The sequence below is a fragment of the Dendrobium catenatum genome, unplaced genomic scaffold (genome assembly GCF_001605985.2).
Source record: "Dendrobium catenatum unplaced genomic scaffold, ASM160598v2 fragScaff_scaffold_220, whole genome shotgun sequence".
Lineage (NCBI taxonomy): Eukaryota > Viridiplantae > Streptophyta > Magnoliopsida > Asparagales > Orchidaceae > Dendrobium > Dendrobium catenatum.
The window spans coordinates 249,145-263,938 of record NW_021318682.1 but is presented as its reverse complement, the minus strand read 5'-3'; the positions used below and the strand labels follow the sequence as shown (position 1 = coordinate 263,938).

At 33.4% G+C, this 14,794-nt stretch overlaps 2 protein-coding genes across 4 annotated transcripts in view; both read left to right on the top strand.

Annotated features, from left to right (window-relative positions):
• The window catches only part of LOC110099779 (transmembrane protein 184C-like), an 18,901-nt gene extending 16,760 nt beyond the window's left edge, over nucleotides 1–2,141 (top strand). For all 3 annotated transcript variants that reach the window (XM_020827054.2, XM_020827053.2, XM_028693047.1), the window contains one exon: nucleotides 1,469–2,141. In XM_020827054.2, the coding sequence (XP_020682713.1) occupies nucleotides 1,469–1,678 (210 nt within the window). In that variant the 3' untranslated portion in view covers nucleotides 1,679–2,141. The remainder of the gene's footprint in view (nucleotides 1–1,468) is intronic.
• A 10,268-nt stretch (nucleotides 2,142–12,409) lies between these two features.
• Nucleotides 12,410–14,185, top strand: LOC110099758. The gene is made up of 2 exons (XM_020827014.2): nucleotides 12,410–13,079; nucleotides 13,530–14,185. The coding sequence occupies exons 1-2, from the start codon at nucleotides 12,482–12,484 to the stop codon at nucleotides 13,946–13,948; spliced, it is 1,017 nt and encodes a 338-aa protein (XP_020682673.1). The 5' UTR covers nucleotides 12,410–12,481; the 3' UTR covers nucleotides 13,949–14,185.
• The last annotated feature ends 609 nt before the right edge of the window (nucleotides 14,186–14,794 follow it).

The following is a 14,794-nucleotide window of genomic DNA, read 5'->3' as shown; positions in this document are numbered from 1 at the left end:
ACTCTTGATATCCTAATATTAATCATTTTAAGCATAAATTATAGTTAAATGACTTATTATTTCTATTTTTTTTAAATTATACTTATTCAATTTTTATATATTATTTTTAAAATATAAAAACTATAATACTGTGTCCAACCCGTGTCCGTGTCTTATATTTTCAATAATTGATGTGTCCCGTGTCGTGTCGTGTCCGGGTTGCCATGTCCTGTCTGTGCATCATAGTGCTTATCATGATGATGATGACCCCATGTAGTTCTAAAGAGTGATGAATGCAGATTAAGAACTCATAAAGAAAAACCTCAAATATTTGGGATTAGTTTAATGATGATAATGCCTGCTGAAGTAGCTCCTGGATAACGAGTATAAAATATAAATATTGTTGAAATTCTTTATTTTGTAGTGGAGATTTAACTTTTGCACATTCGGAGGTCAAGGCAACAAACTTGGACTCTTGCCTGGTGATTAAAAGAAGTTATTATATTTTTTGTTCTCATTATAAAAATGAAAATAAAAAAGCATGAGATTGCTCTCTCATGTGAACTCATACATAGGGTGTTAATATTTGACACGATCCGAAAAATCCGACTTGAACCCGACACGAAAATATCGGGTTCGGGTCAACCTGAACCCGAAACGGGTCGGGGGTCCTGATTTTTGACCCTTTTTGAATTTCAGGTCAGGTTCGGGTTGACCCAGAAACCCGAAATACCAAAAACCTGAAATTAACCCGGTTTTAACCGAAATCCTTCAGCACTAGCGAACTCGAACAACAACGAAGGAGCCAACGAGCGAACTCCCTTCCGACGGGAAGGGAACGTCGTCCAAGGAGCGAAGTCAAACAGCAATGAACTCTCGTCGTTCCTTCTGATCAAAATGTTGCGACTTTCGATCTGACCGGAAGGGAACGTCTTCCAAGGAGCAAAGTCGAACATCAACGAAGGAGCCAACAAGCGAACTCCCGTCCGACCGGAAGGGAACATCATCCAAGGAGTGAAATCGAACAACAACGATCATTGCTTCCGATCAAAATGTTGCAACTTCAGATCCAACTAGAAGGGAACGTCGTCCAAGGAGCGAAGTCAAACAACAACAAAGTAGGCATCACATCGAGCGAATTCCCATCATTCTTATGATCAAAATGTTGCGGGTCAGGTTCGGGTTGACCCAAACCCGAAGCGGGTCAAGTTCTAGTCCGAAAAAACCGACCCGTTTTTGCGTCATGTCGAACAGTGCCGGGTCAATTCCGAGTTGGACCCGAACCCGACCCATGACCCGATTTTGACAGCCCTACTCCTACATCTTATGTGTATTTTTTTTTTTTTTTTTCATGAATAAAGCTTTCCAGTGCTAATAGCCAATCGCTCATAGTAAGATAAAAGATTTATTATTGTTGTTGTAAAACTTCCCAGTGCTAATAATTAATTACATCCCTGAAAAAGCAAACTAATTGGTGCTTTGATGGCAGGGATTGGCGCTTGATGTCTTGGTCTCTGCTGGAGTTATCAAATCACATCATTTCTGGCTGGATGTAGAGCATATTCAGGAAGCCATACAGAACTTATTAGTAATTCTTGAGATGGTTTTCTTTTCTGTCATCCAACAATATGCATACCATGTTGCTCCTTACAGAGGTTTTGGTGCTGAAAATACCAAGAAAGAGAAGAAGAATGAGTAATCTTTTTAACAAAATGATTCTTTGTAATCTGAATCTACTTTGTTATCTGAAGTTGTTGTGTTTGTGTTGTAACAAGCAATATATTTTGATATTGTATATTGGCTTGATCTATCTTTTTGAAGTCTGGTATTTGGAGGGAGGGATTGTAGTAGCAGACTCTATTTTGGGATAGATTATTCTGTACAGGCACCAGACACAATTTATCATCCAGAGGCCAATTAGGTCCAGCCATGTCATCCAGTACCGAGCCGTGGTATTGAGTAGGGGTGACGTGGCGCATTTTCATTGGGCTCTGAACATCGTTCGTCGTCTGCACAGAATAATTCATCCTATTTTGGAAGAGTGGCATATGCAGAAAGCAGTGGTTTGTTAAGCATGCTGAACCATTGAATGATCGAGTTATAATTGTTTGTCTTAAAGGAATAAGAAAGTTATAGATTTAGCCACACATTAAGGTTTCTAATCGAATTTGTTCGAGAGCCAACAAAGTCGAGTCTCAACAAGCTAAAACTCGATCTCATTTAATATACGAGCTCGAATTTGACTGAGCTCGAGCTTGTGATTCGATAACCATGAGCTTATTAGCGGGTCTTAAAGGAATAAGAAAGTTATAGATTTAGCCACACATTAAGGTTTCTAATCGAATTTGTTCGAGAGCCAACAAAGTCGAGTCTCAACAAGCTAAAACTCGATCTCATTTAATATACGAGCTCGAATTTGACTGAGCTCGAGCTTGTGATTCGATAACCATGAGCTTATTAGCGGGCCGAGTTCGGGCCGACTCGACTCATCTATACCCCTAGTTTGAATCATCAGAAAAAAAAATCAATCATTTTCTAACTAGTAATCATGCCATATCGTTTAGTCATATCAAAATAATATTATAATTATTACACTCCTTTCTTATTTGTGTGCGGGATGGATCTTCATACAAATTTTAAGACAACAAAATTTTCTCTCTTCTACCGTCGAATATGTCTTGAAACAGTCGAATATGTCTTGACACTGACCAAAGATAAAGATGGAATATTACTAATAAAAAAAAATAGATAACAGTCAAAATAAACATAAATGTTATCATAAACTTAACGATATGAATATTGATTAAAGCTACTAATAAGTTGTTCGTTGGTAATTCTGATATACACATATTTCAATAAACAGAACTAGTCATTAAATTTAGGATTCATTTGAGATATTTTTTTACTATTTTTATTTTTTAGGCTATATTTTTTTATAATTTTAATAACCAGATTCATTAAAATATAATAACTATAAAAATTTGATGAGCGGCTTTTTTAAATGAAAAAAATATAGTACTTATAATAACTGTTTTTGTGCCTTTATTTTTCAATAATTATCACTAATTTATTTGACTATTAACTCTACTTTTTTTAGAAATTCTTTTGTTCAAAAATAATTTTAAATTATTAGATCTATAAAAGTGTGATAATTATAATAAATATGTTATTCTATTTTCATGCCTCTACTCCAAGATTTCCATGTGGCAACACGCATGAGGAAGTGAGGAAGAAAAAAGGTTTTTGATATACTTAATTAGTCACTAACTTATATGTTTGTTAGTGGCGATCAATGCCGTCACTATCTATAAGATCTATAAATGTTCAAATATCCTAATATAAAACATATTATAATAAATTTTGAAATTATTTAATTTGAATTGAGTTTAATACTTTAATGCTACAACTTGTTGTTTTCTAACAAAGATAATTATATTATAGGTAACGTCACTCTAAACTAAATTGCTTGACTTAACCTTTGTGTTACATAATCATACTTTTTGACTAATCAAAATCCAAGCCTGCAATGAGAGAATACAAAAGAAGACAACCTTATCTTTAATTCGTGACATAACCTTCACATAAAACGTCAAACCAAAAGTGTGTTCACCACACTATCTTCTTGTATTATATAAGACAATAAAAAATATCACACTCTAAATATATATATATATATATCAAAATGAAATCTAGAGCATGAAACACTACAAGAAAAACGTCAAATACCGGCGGTCAAACCGCCGGCGACACCGGCGGTCTATAAACCGCCGGCAATAGGCATTTTTCCTGTAATGAAAGATTATTACGTGCAGAGTCTAAAAATAAGATACATCTGAATTTTATGAGGATACACAACAAATGCAACTAATCATACAAAACTGTTTATTTACTATATATTTACAGTGTACTCTCATAATCTGAATGATCCAAACTTCGCACGTAATAATTTTTTTCTAGAGTATTCCATAAGAAAAAAAGCCCCACAAAATATCTGACAGCTAATCTGAGAATTTTCTCCAAACAAAGAGTCATTAGGCTGATTGAATCTCACATTGATGTTGATCATCATCAAATCCTCCACAAAATGACGAAGAAAACACAGAGGCTGGCCTCCCATGGAACTGATGGTTTTTCCAGGAAGCTGCTTCCACTTGTCCACGAGGGGCATCTCTTCACTCGGTGCCAGCCGAGGTCGGTAAAGAAGCAACGATGAAGGTCAAATCTTTTGGGATTTTTGATAGCTTCGAATCCAAAATCTCTCATTAGCAATCTATGAATGAAGTGTCGGTCAAATAAAATTCAAACTGATTTTACCGTTGGGTCACATCATCATTGATTCCACCGAACAGATAAGTCCAGTATAATCGTCAAAATAATTACATAATTTTATCTTAAAAATAGTTTTATAAATTTTTTGAATATATATGTATATATTAAATAAAATAATAATAATAATTTATATATATAATTTAAGAATAATATTATTATATCAATAAATATGAAGATTGAGATTTAGAAATATTGTCTAAATCATTAATAAAGATATATATTTTATATTAATTAAATTGATTATAGTGATATTTTTATATAATTATTAAATTAAAGTATTACATAAATAAAATTAAAATTTAGATAAGTTTTTGTTTTCTAACTTATATTAAATGTATTATATATAAAAAAATTTAATTCAAATAAATTAATATTAGTGATATATTTTATATAATTAAAAAATTATAATGTTAGATAAATAAATATAAATATTTAGGCATCAGATATTCTAATTCACAAGAATTTTTTAGAATGTAAAAATTCCTCTATTCTTTCTATTTAAATTTAAATATTTTTATAAGAACTTTCAATAATAAATACAAGAATACACAATATACTGTAAATTATAGTAAAATTTATTATACAATAACTTTTTATAAATAACAATTCAAATATTGTTCGAAAATGGATAAAATCCTGAAAGAAACGGTTGGACCGGGCCTACGAATTAATGGTTCAAACCGGATTACATTAATTCGGTTTATTCTATTAGATATTACTGAACCAAAATTTGTCGCATTGCGATTAAAAAATCAGTGGCTTAAAGGGCGCAGTGGGTACGTAGAGGCTACGTGTTGCCATTGCATGAGATTTTGCCTTCGGCCTTCCCGTTATCTAAGGATGTGGCATGTGAGTGATTAAGACATTAATCACAAAGCATTATCTTGTTGATTAAAATAAGGGGAAGATTAAGAAGGTTGTTGACTATCAACTATGAGATATTTGGTTTAAGTTTTGCTTATGTGATGTGTATGTCAATTTGTTTTAATTGGACTAAATGTCTAAAACAAAAAGAACAAGAAGAGAGGCGGAGAAAGAGTATATAGTGAAAAGTTTTGAAATTTTACTAAACTACGAGGAGCACAAGATTTATGCATAATTATGAGATGCTATTGGCACTTGTTATTATTGGTTATTTATAGGCATGAGTTGAGGTGCATATATATGCTAGCTTAATAACATTGGATGAGGAGGAAGCAGTGTTGTCCATTGGATGCTGTGAAGCTACAGGTGCGCTGATACCATGCTAGAATATCGAATCTGAAGGTAGAAGAAAGTATACCTTTGCCGTATGACAATGATCAAAAGCAGCCTTCAGCTCTCCTGTATCTTCTCATTCATTATCAAAAGACCATGCATCAACAGTAAATGCATATGTATATAAAGACTAATAAAGTACGTACATCTAATGGTGATTATCTTTGATAGTTTGCTGAGGCTGAACAATTGAGATTAAGCTCTCTGTTTTGGAGCAGACTGTAGAGAGGAGTGGAGGCTGAATTGAGAGTAATGTGCAGGAGATTCAAAATATTTTACGCACGTGAAAATGCTGAACATGTAAAATCATGTAGTTAAACTTTATCAAATGAATCCATTAATTATAATTTAAGAATATCACTGATATAGCCATCAAAATGTTCAATATTAAAAAAGTGATTCCCTTCCCTAAATAAAAGTGCTTTCATGTTGATTAAGATATTCGAATGATCACATTGTTCTTGAGCACACTTATTACATTCATAACAAATTAATAGAGCATCAACATCCCATCATAAGATTTTTATCCTTAGGAAGGATCTTTGATGCCAAGTCACCAATGAAGCTTACAATTAAAGAACAACCAAAAGCAATTCAACATAGTTTTTCTTTAGAAGGAAAAGAGTGAGGATTTCTATATCATACCTTATTGGGTGTTTATAACCCCATAGAATACTGAACATTTTGTAAATTGACTAGTAATGTATTTAAGAGATAAATTATATCATTTTTGAGATTATAGAAAAATTATAATGACACTTGATCAATGACATAATGATCGCTTTGGTTGGTCATAAAAAAGTCAATACTAATAAAAAATATTCAAAATTTATTAATAATCCTATGCTTATTCAACTTTCTTAATAATCAAAGAGCCATAGATATATCAATTTTTTAACTCTTTGACTTTTAGATTAAATGTTATAAATTTCTATTTTACATTTAACATTCTTTAACTTAATAATAATTCTTTTATGTATAATTTGGCCTGCAAATTAAGTTTTTTTATGCCCTTCTTCGATAATATGTCCCATCCCCTACATATTTAAAGCTCCTCTTATATTTTACTTACAATTAATAAACATTAAGGATGTATTGAGATACTTATTAAAAAAAGAGCCTAAGGTTTTATTTGAGACAATTTTCTTTCAGCTTTCTAAAATAGCTTTTTAATCTAAAAAATTTTAGTTTAATAAATTTTTGTACTTAAAAGCTGCTTTGAAAGCAATAAGAAAGTTGTCTCAAACAAAGTCCTAAGTCTTTGTTTAGCATAACTTTTTAATGCTTTATTTTTTTGACCACAATCATAATTTTTATTTAGCCGTAGCTTTTTTGATGATTTTTTTAGAAAAAAGTTGTACATAAAAGCAGCTTTTATAATAGCTTTTTGATATATCATAAAAAATTTATCTTGATTGAGAACAAATCTCGAGGCAAAATTAAGTTGAAAACTTCTTAATTTAAATTCAGAATCATTTGAACTTTGATTTTAGCAAATTTTTTGTAGGACTTAAAGTCTCGAAAAGGCGAACCCAACAACACCAAATTCAACTTAGTGCGAGCTAGAATGGGTCCAAATTGAAGACCCGAAGCGCATTTGAAAGGTTTAAACTATAAATTTGATGATCAAACGATTTATAAATGTGACATGCATATAGTCAAATCAATCAACTTGACGAGATGAATCCAAGAAGCTCAAGATTGTTGATTTTCTGAGGTCATCAAGGCACTCAAATACTTGTTAAACGGTCTATAATCAAGGAAGTCGATATCGGCTGTCCATTCAAAACACTCTCAACACGTCCTTAATCTTTTTCTTATTTACTGGCCATATCACTCCCAAAAAATTAAAAATAGACCCCTTATTCTTCATTGATGGCCAAGCAAGGAACAAAGAGAAGAGATGAGAGGAAGAGAATTATGAGATCTCTTTTTCCACCAAACTCCTCCTCGACCACCACCCGACCATTGATTATTATTATCGGACTTTCGCCCACCAATTATCGTCGGACTTATACCTGGCCACCGGTTGTCACTAGATTTTCTTCCGACCACCATCGCTGACTATGATCTTTAGACCTCCGATCCGTCGCCCGCCAACTACAGTCATTCCAACAACCCTCGCCTGACTATGATCTTTTTGACCACCGTCACCCGCCGACTACGTCCCTTCTGACCTCCATTGCCGGTAACGATCTTTCTAATCAAAGTCGCCCGCCAACATCGATCCTTTCGACTCCATCATCAGATAATGGTCCTTCTAACCCCTGTCGTTTGCCGACTACCGTCCTTCCATCCTCCGTCCCTAGACTACTTTCTTTCCGACCTCTGTTGCATGCCAAAATTATGGTCCTTCGAACCTCTGTTGCCAAATTAAGTTCATTCCGACCTCCTTCGCCCACTGACTATGGCCCTTCCAACCTCCATTGCTTGAATTGACAACGGTCTTTTGAACCACCGTCACACGCCGACTATAGTCCTTTCGACCGTTGTCACCTGACTATGATCTTTTCAACCTCCGTCGTCCGCCAACTATGATATTGCCGGCCAAACAAACATGTCAATATTGATTCTTTCAATTCCCACCATATAATGCACTCTATATGACGAATATTTGTTACATCAAGCCAACTCCTTCCCCCAAATGAAGGACCTCATTTGTAATCGACTGCAAACAGTAGTGCAAGTTGTCAAATTACTTTTAGGTTAAGTTTGAGATAGTTTACTTAATGCTTTCTAAAATAACATTTTAATAAAAAAATTTTAATTCTAAAAATTTCAATATTAAATAATCATTTTAAAAAATAATAAGAAAATTTTCTCAGATGAAGCCTTAGTGAAGCTAACTGCAAACTTAGGAAACCTGTGTTTACTTTCTAAATTTTTGTCATGACTGAAGATTATAAAAATAATACCCACAGATAGAGAGTTCTACTGCTTTATATTCTTATAAAATCAATACATTTTTAATGATCGAGCTTACATAACATCTCAGAGGAAATTGTTAGAACAGTAGAAAGTTGTCTGCTGAAAAGCAGCTGCCGACTAATTTGGAGAGGAAACGAAGACAAAATTTTTAGTGGATTTACTAACGCAACACTCAACAACAGGAGTCGGCAAAAAGTTTCGGGTGTTTTGGAATATCAAAGAGTGATGGGCTAACATAATTAATTAATTAATTAATTTTTAAGGGATTTACATACATATCATTTTATTTCATGCTATTTACATATCTAATATCTAAAATTTTAATATTACATTCCTACCACTCATATAAAATTTTAATATTAAATATAACAGTCATATATTAACTTAAATTATTTTTTTTAGTATCAACATTTTAATTTTTATACTAAAAAATAGTTTTAAGAAGCAGTAAAAAAATCGTCCCAAATGAAATCTTAGGCTTCATTTGGAATAGTTTTTTTACTATTTGTAAAGCTGCTATAGAGAAAGCAACTTTTATTTATTTATTTATTTTTTATTGTTTCGGAGGATTTGATTTGAGATAACAAAGCCTTTATTCAAAAAAGTTCTCAATATTTGATATAAAATTCCTTAGAAAAATAAAATTTACATTGGATTCACAATCAGTGTATATCTTCTAGCTAGAATCCAATGCATTTGTACCAGGTGAAAAAGTATTAGATAGTAATTACAGATTAATATAAGACTGAAGGAAAATGATAGAAATAAATTATATTAGTAATAATTTAGAATACTATGTTAAATGCTTAAATTAGTTGATTTTCTTAAAATAATTAATATTGACTTGTTATTGTTGCTGCCTTTGTATTCCAATTCCCCACCATGAATATTTTTTTTCTTACTATCAATATCTACAATTTGAATATGATCAAATTATATTTTATTTGGGGTAATTTTTTTACTGTTTTTTAAAGCAATTTTTTAGTATCAAAATTTCAAGTTCAAGAAAATTTTAGAATAAAAAGCTGCATTATAAAGTAGTAAGAAAGTTGTCCCAAATAAAATCTTAGGCTTCGTTTGGGACGGCTTTTTTATTGCTTTCTTAAACGGAGTTTTAGTACAAAAATAAAAATTTTTGTACTAAAACTCCGTTTTAGAAATCAATAAAAAGCCGTCCCAAACGAAGCCTTAGTAGTGAAGGTAGTTTAGCTTTAGACCGTTGAGCGGACATTTAATTTGAACAAATTTGGACATTTTAGTTGCTTGGGGAAGTTAAAAAGTAAGTGAAAATTTAGATTAGAAGACCTAAAAAATTAAAATCGTACTTTTCTGGCAGAGAAAAACAATAAAACAAAAGTTTTGCCACGATGGAAAACAACTGTTTATTACCCAAAGCCACCTCTTTTCCTATGCGAATTTTTACGGACATCCGGACATCTAATTCAGACGCGCCACATCATCCAAATACACTGGAGCCCAATATATTTTAATGACGTGATGCATCTAAATTGATGCCCGGACGAATCCGAACACCGAACATAATAATTTGCCCTTTTCTCCATTTTATTTTTATCTTTCTTCGTACTTTTCTTTATTTACTCTTTTTTGAAGGCTAACATGCATGGCATCCCATTCTTCATCAATGAACCAACCCACCGTCCCTTCCTAACCTCTCAATGAATGGACTGTGGTCAACTCAATCCAAATTCAAAATACCATTAAAGAAGCATCAATATTCGTGTTTAGGTCAAACGGTTTACTTAATGCCAGCGACTTTTTTTAAGAATATGTTGGCAACCCCATCAGGAATCATTTTAGCGGCCAAAGCTCAATTTATTAATGAAAATTATTACATATAATACTAAAAAAGAGCTATAAATAAATATACAATTAAATATTTTAACTCAAAACATATTCAAAATAATCATAAAATTGTGTGTAAAATAAATCCCAAAGCTAAAAAATTGAATATCAAGAAATAGAAGTGGGCTAATGAGGCACTCAGCTCGATCAATGACCGCAATTTCAATATGGGATGTATTAAAAAAAAAAAAGAAGACACCACCCTTTTCTTACTGCTTTTAAAGCAGTTTTTTAATGTAAATTTTTTTTAAGTTATAAATTTGAGACTTTTACGTACATAACACTTAAAATTATTGAAAATACGCATTCATCGCCCAAATTATTATATTTAATACTATACCACCTAAAATTTTGAGTATATATATATTTTCAATAGTTTTAAGTGTTATGTATATAAAAATTCCTATAAATTTATGTACTAAAAGGCTATTTTATAAACCAATAAGAAAATTATCTCAAGTAAAGCCTAAAACTAATAATCCTAATAATAAAAAGATTTTCAGCAAGTCCAATAAAAAAAACTAACTCGCTAGAGGCAATTTTAGGGCATCTCCAACGAAGAACACCATTTTTTACGGCAAAATACAGCAAAACTTCAAAATGCCGCGGTGCTGCTTCAATCCAACTGCATTTTAAGTACTTCTGCGAATATAATGATCCTTCTCCTTTCGCGTGTTTTTCCTGTTGAGAGAGCAATAGCGTAGGTGAACAGTGTGACGCCAATATTGACGTCACACTGTTCACCCGCAAGTAAATGACGAAAGATTTGGCGTTCCGCTGGAGTGACCGAACGACGTCATACACATATTTGACGTTCGGTTGGAGAGCTCTTAGGAAAGAACAGTTGTCATTTTTATCTTCATCAAAATGTTCTTTGTGAGAAATAGATCGAATGGCATTCACTTTTGCACTAATTAAAAAGGCAACCAAATCCGGGGAAAAGTACTTGCTTGGGGTCCGCCACTACGGAGTCCTGGAACTCTAAACATACATAACGGTCCTTTTTTTTGACCGTTACGAGCCGTCCATAAATAAAAATTTTCGGAATTAAATAATATATTTTTAATATATATCACAAACCCAATTTTTATATATTCATATATTTCATATCTAAATTTTTATATTTAATTATGTAATACTAAAAATTCTAAATCATATTAAAATATGTCTAATATTATATTTTCTAAAAATTTATCTATAATAATTTTCCCATTACTTTAATTTCTAGGCTTGCCCACATATTTATTCAGCCATTATTTTTTATATCAAATTTATTTCAATGTGATAGTTAGAAGAAAGCTACAATGGGTTTTTTTAGAAAAAAAAAATTCATAAATTCATAATTAAAAAAAATTCAGAAAATTTTTCAATCATCTTTATAGAAATACATATTTTGTATCAATAATTAAAATATTATTTAACTAAAAATTTAAATTTAAATAATAAATATGTAAATATATAAATTTTTTTATGTCGTATTAATAAATCAACATATCTTATCTTCTACTTTTAACCCCCCACCTTCATCTGCACTACTCTAAAGCCTCTTAAAGATAATCAAATGGCTAGACACTATAGTTTTATCAATCTCAACTCAATAATCAATAGTCTTGCATGAGAGCCAAAATCAATCAGCTAACATCAAAATTGGATCGCAAAAATTGGACTCGATCCAATCCAAATATGTTATATCGAAAATGAAATTATTTTGAGCTTCATACTTTTGTGTCGCAAAATATAGAATTATTTACATTAAAATTCATGCAATAATATCATTATTAATATTTATTATAAAATTCGTTTGTAACAACATTCTATGATAAATTTTAAGATACCAAAAAAAAAAGTGTTGACTATAAAAAGTTTAAATTATCATCTAAATTTAAAATTTGAATATTATTGCTATTAAAAAAAAAAAAAAAACGTAATCCGGTTCGGTCCGGGTGGACCCAAACCATCCTTAGGGCTCAAGCCAATATCCGTACGAACCACTCCCAGTACTTACACTGTTTCTCTATCTCTATATAAGCTTGCCTGGACCTTTCAGCTTCTTTCAGCAAGCTTTCAGCTAAAACTCCTAAAAGAGCAGAGAGAGAGAGAGAGAGAGATTCCTAGGGTTTGCACGATGGGGCGTTGGATGTTGTCCGTTAAGATAGTTGCAGCCTCGGCCGCCGTCTTCTCATCGGCGGTGGCTCTTCAACTTGCTTCCCAGCCGGTGACGGAGTTCCTCGTCGCCGAAGGCCCTCGTTTTTACAAATCTATAGCCTCCTGGCTCACGCCGCCCTATCTTTACTTCATAATCAACGGCATCATAATCTCCATCGCAGCTACCTCCAGATTTCAGAAGACCATGGCGGCCGATAGCCACCTAAGCCTCGGTACAACTCTATCAGCCCCACCGCCTTCAATCTCAGCCGACCAAGACCTTCCCGAACCGATTGAGTACATTTCGAAGGTTACAGAGGACGCCCGTTTGTCGCCGGAGTTCCTCGCTCCGGAGATTGGCCCAGGTAAGGGCATGGAGTTGCCGGAGTCTGCGGCGGACTCGGAGTTGGAAGAGGGATTTGTGATTTCGAGGTCAAGCTGGTCGCCAAATAGGAGGGGGTCGAGTGAGAACCTGCTGGAGAAGTCCGCTGCTGTCGGATCTGGAGGAGCTACGCCGGAGAAGCCGCCTGTTTCAGCTCGTCTCGGCCGCAGGAAGAGCATAAAGGCAAGCCCTGAAGGTCAGATCCCCTGTTTATTTACTCCCTTCTATTTTCCCTTTTCCACCGGCTATTTGTTTGATTTTCCTATAAACCCTAATTATCAAGAAGTCATTATTTATTTTTTATTTTTTTGCATCTCTTTTTATAAATATAAATAAAGCATTTTACGACTTTATATCATGATTTTAACATTCAAATTTTTTTTACTGTTCTCATTATATATTATTACATCTTAATTTGTTTATCGTAAATAAATTTTTTTCTATTAAAAAGCAATTTTTTTTATAAAAAATCATATCTTAAAGAAAAAATTTGAATCTAAACTTTAAAATTAAAACAGACCTTCGAACAATGAAATATAATAAAATCTCTGTTTTTTTTTTTTTGGAGGAAAAAACCCAACATAGGCAACCCAGATGAGCATAAAAACCACTAACGATGGAAAAATGGCAAATTTGTTTTCTACAGGCAAGGCTTTGCGAGTCACTCGCCCGAGGAAGCACGAGACTTTAGAGAGCACGTGGCGGACGATCACCGACGGCCGCCCGGTGCCCCTCGCCCGCCACCTGAAGAAAGCCGACACGTGGGACACGCAAGCCCGCGCCACCGCAGCCGACCCCGCCCCGCCTTCGACACCGGCTATGCGCAAGTCGGAGAGTATCGCCGTTCCCTCATCTGCCACTGGCGGCCCACCGTCATCCCCCTCTGTCTCCAGCGGTTCTTCGTCCTTGTCGGCCGGAAAGATCCGGCGAGAGCCGTCCCTGGGACAGGACGACCTTAACCGTCGAGTGGAAGCTTTCATCAAGAAGTTTAATGAGGAGATGCGGCTCCAGCGACAGGAGTCGCTGCAGCAGTATATGGATATGATCAATAGCTCCGGCCAGTAATTCAGATCCCAGGTGGAGCAAAAAAATTATAAAAAAAAGAGTTCTTTCTCCTAATAAATTCTTATTTAACTCTGTTTATTCTCCTGTTCAAACATAATAGATCCGTTATCTCCACATAAATTATGAACATAAAATTAAAAAAAAAAACTATCTTAAATATAGATTTATTCTACAGGAAAGATTTTGTTTTTCTTTTTTATTATGAAGATAGTATTGGAATGCTATGTTATTATCTTACAATTATCTCCTCATAAATATTTTTGTCATTTTACAAGACGTTGATTCGTTTTTATGTGTGGAATTTTGATTCGTGGTGGTTTTTTTGGATAGATAGACTTACTGAGGTGGTTGGGGATGCGTTGGAAATGGTAGGAGCTTGTTTTTATAGTATTATTTTGTTTTTTTTATTCTTGTGGATATAAATTGTTTTTGTAATTTATATGTGGTTTTGGTTGTATTTGCTTGGTAAGGTTTGGGCAAAAAATGTGTTGTAAATGAGAAATTTGGCTTTATATGTCTTATGATGATGGATTTGAATACCATATTATAAATTTTATAAGAATGGTTTGTAATTTCCTTTTCTTTTTTAATGTAAGAATGGTTTGTAAGATAGATAAAATAGAAAAATTTAGCGTTCATAAATTAGCTCTTGAGATAGCGAGCTAGATGGGCGAGTTGACTCTACGTGAAATTGATTGAGCTCGTATATATACGAGCTCTAGATTGAGACATGTTTAGGGTGTCATTAGATTAGTAGCGGTGATGTGTAACATTTTTATTATAATTTTTAAGGTCAAAGATGGGGGGACATTATTCTGTGTGGTCACCGGACTGTACGGAGGCGAT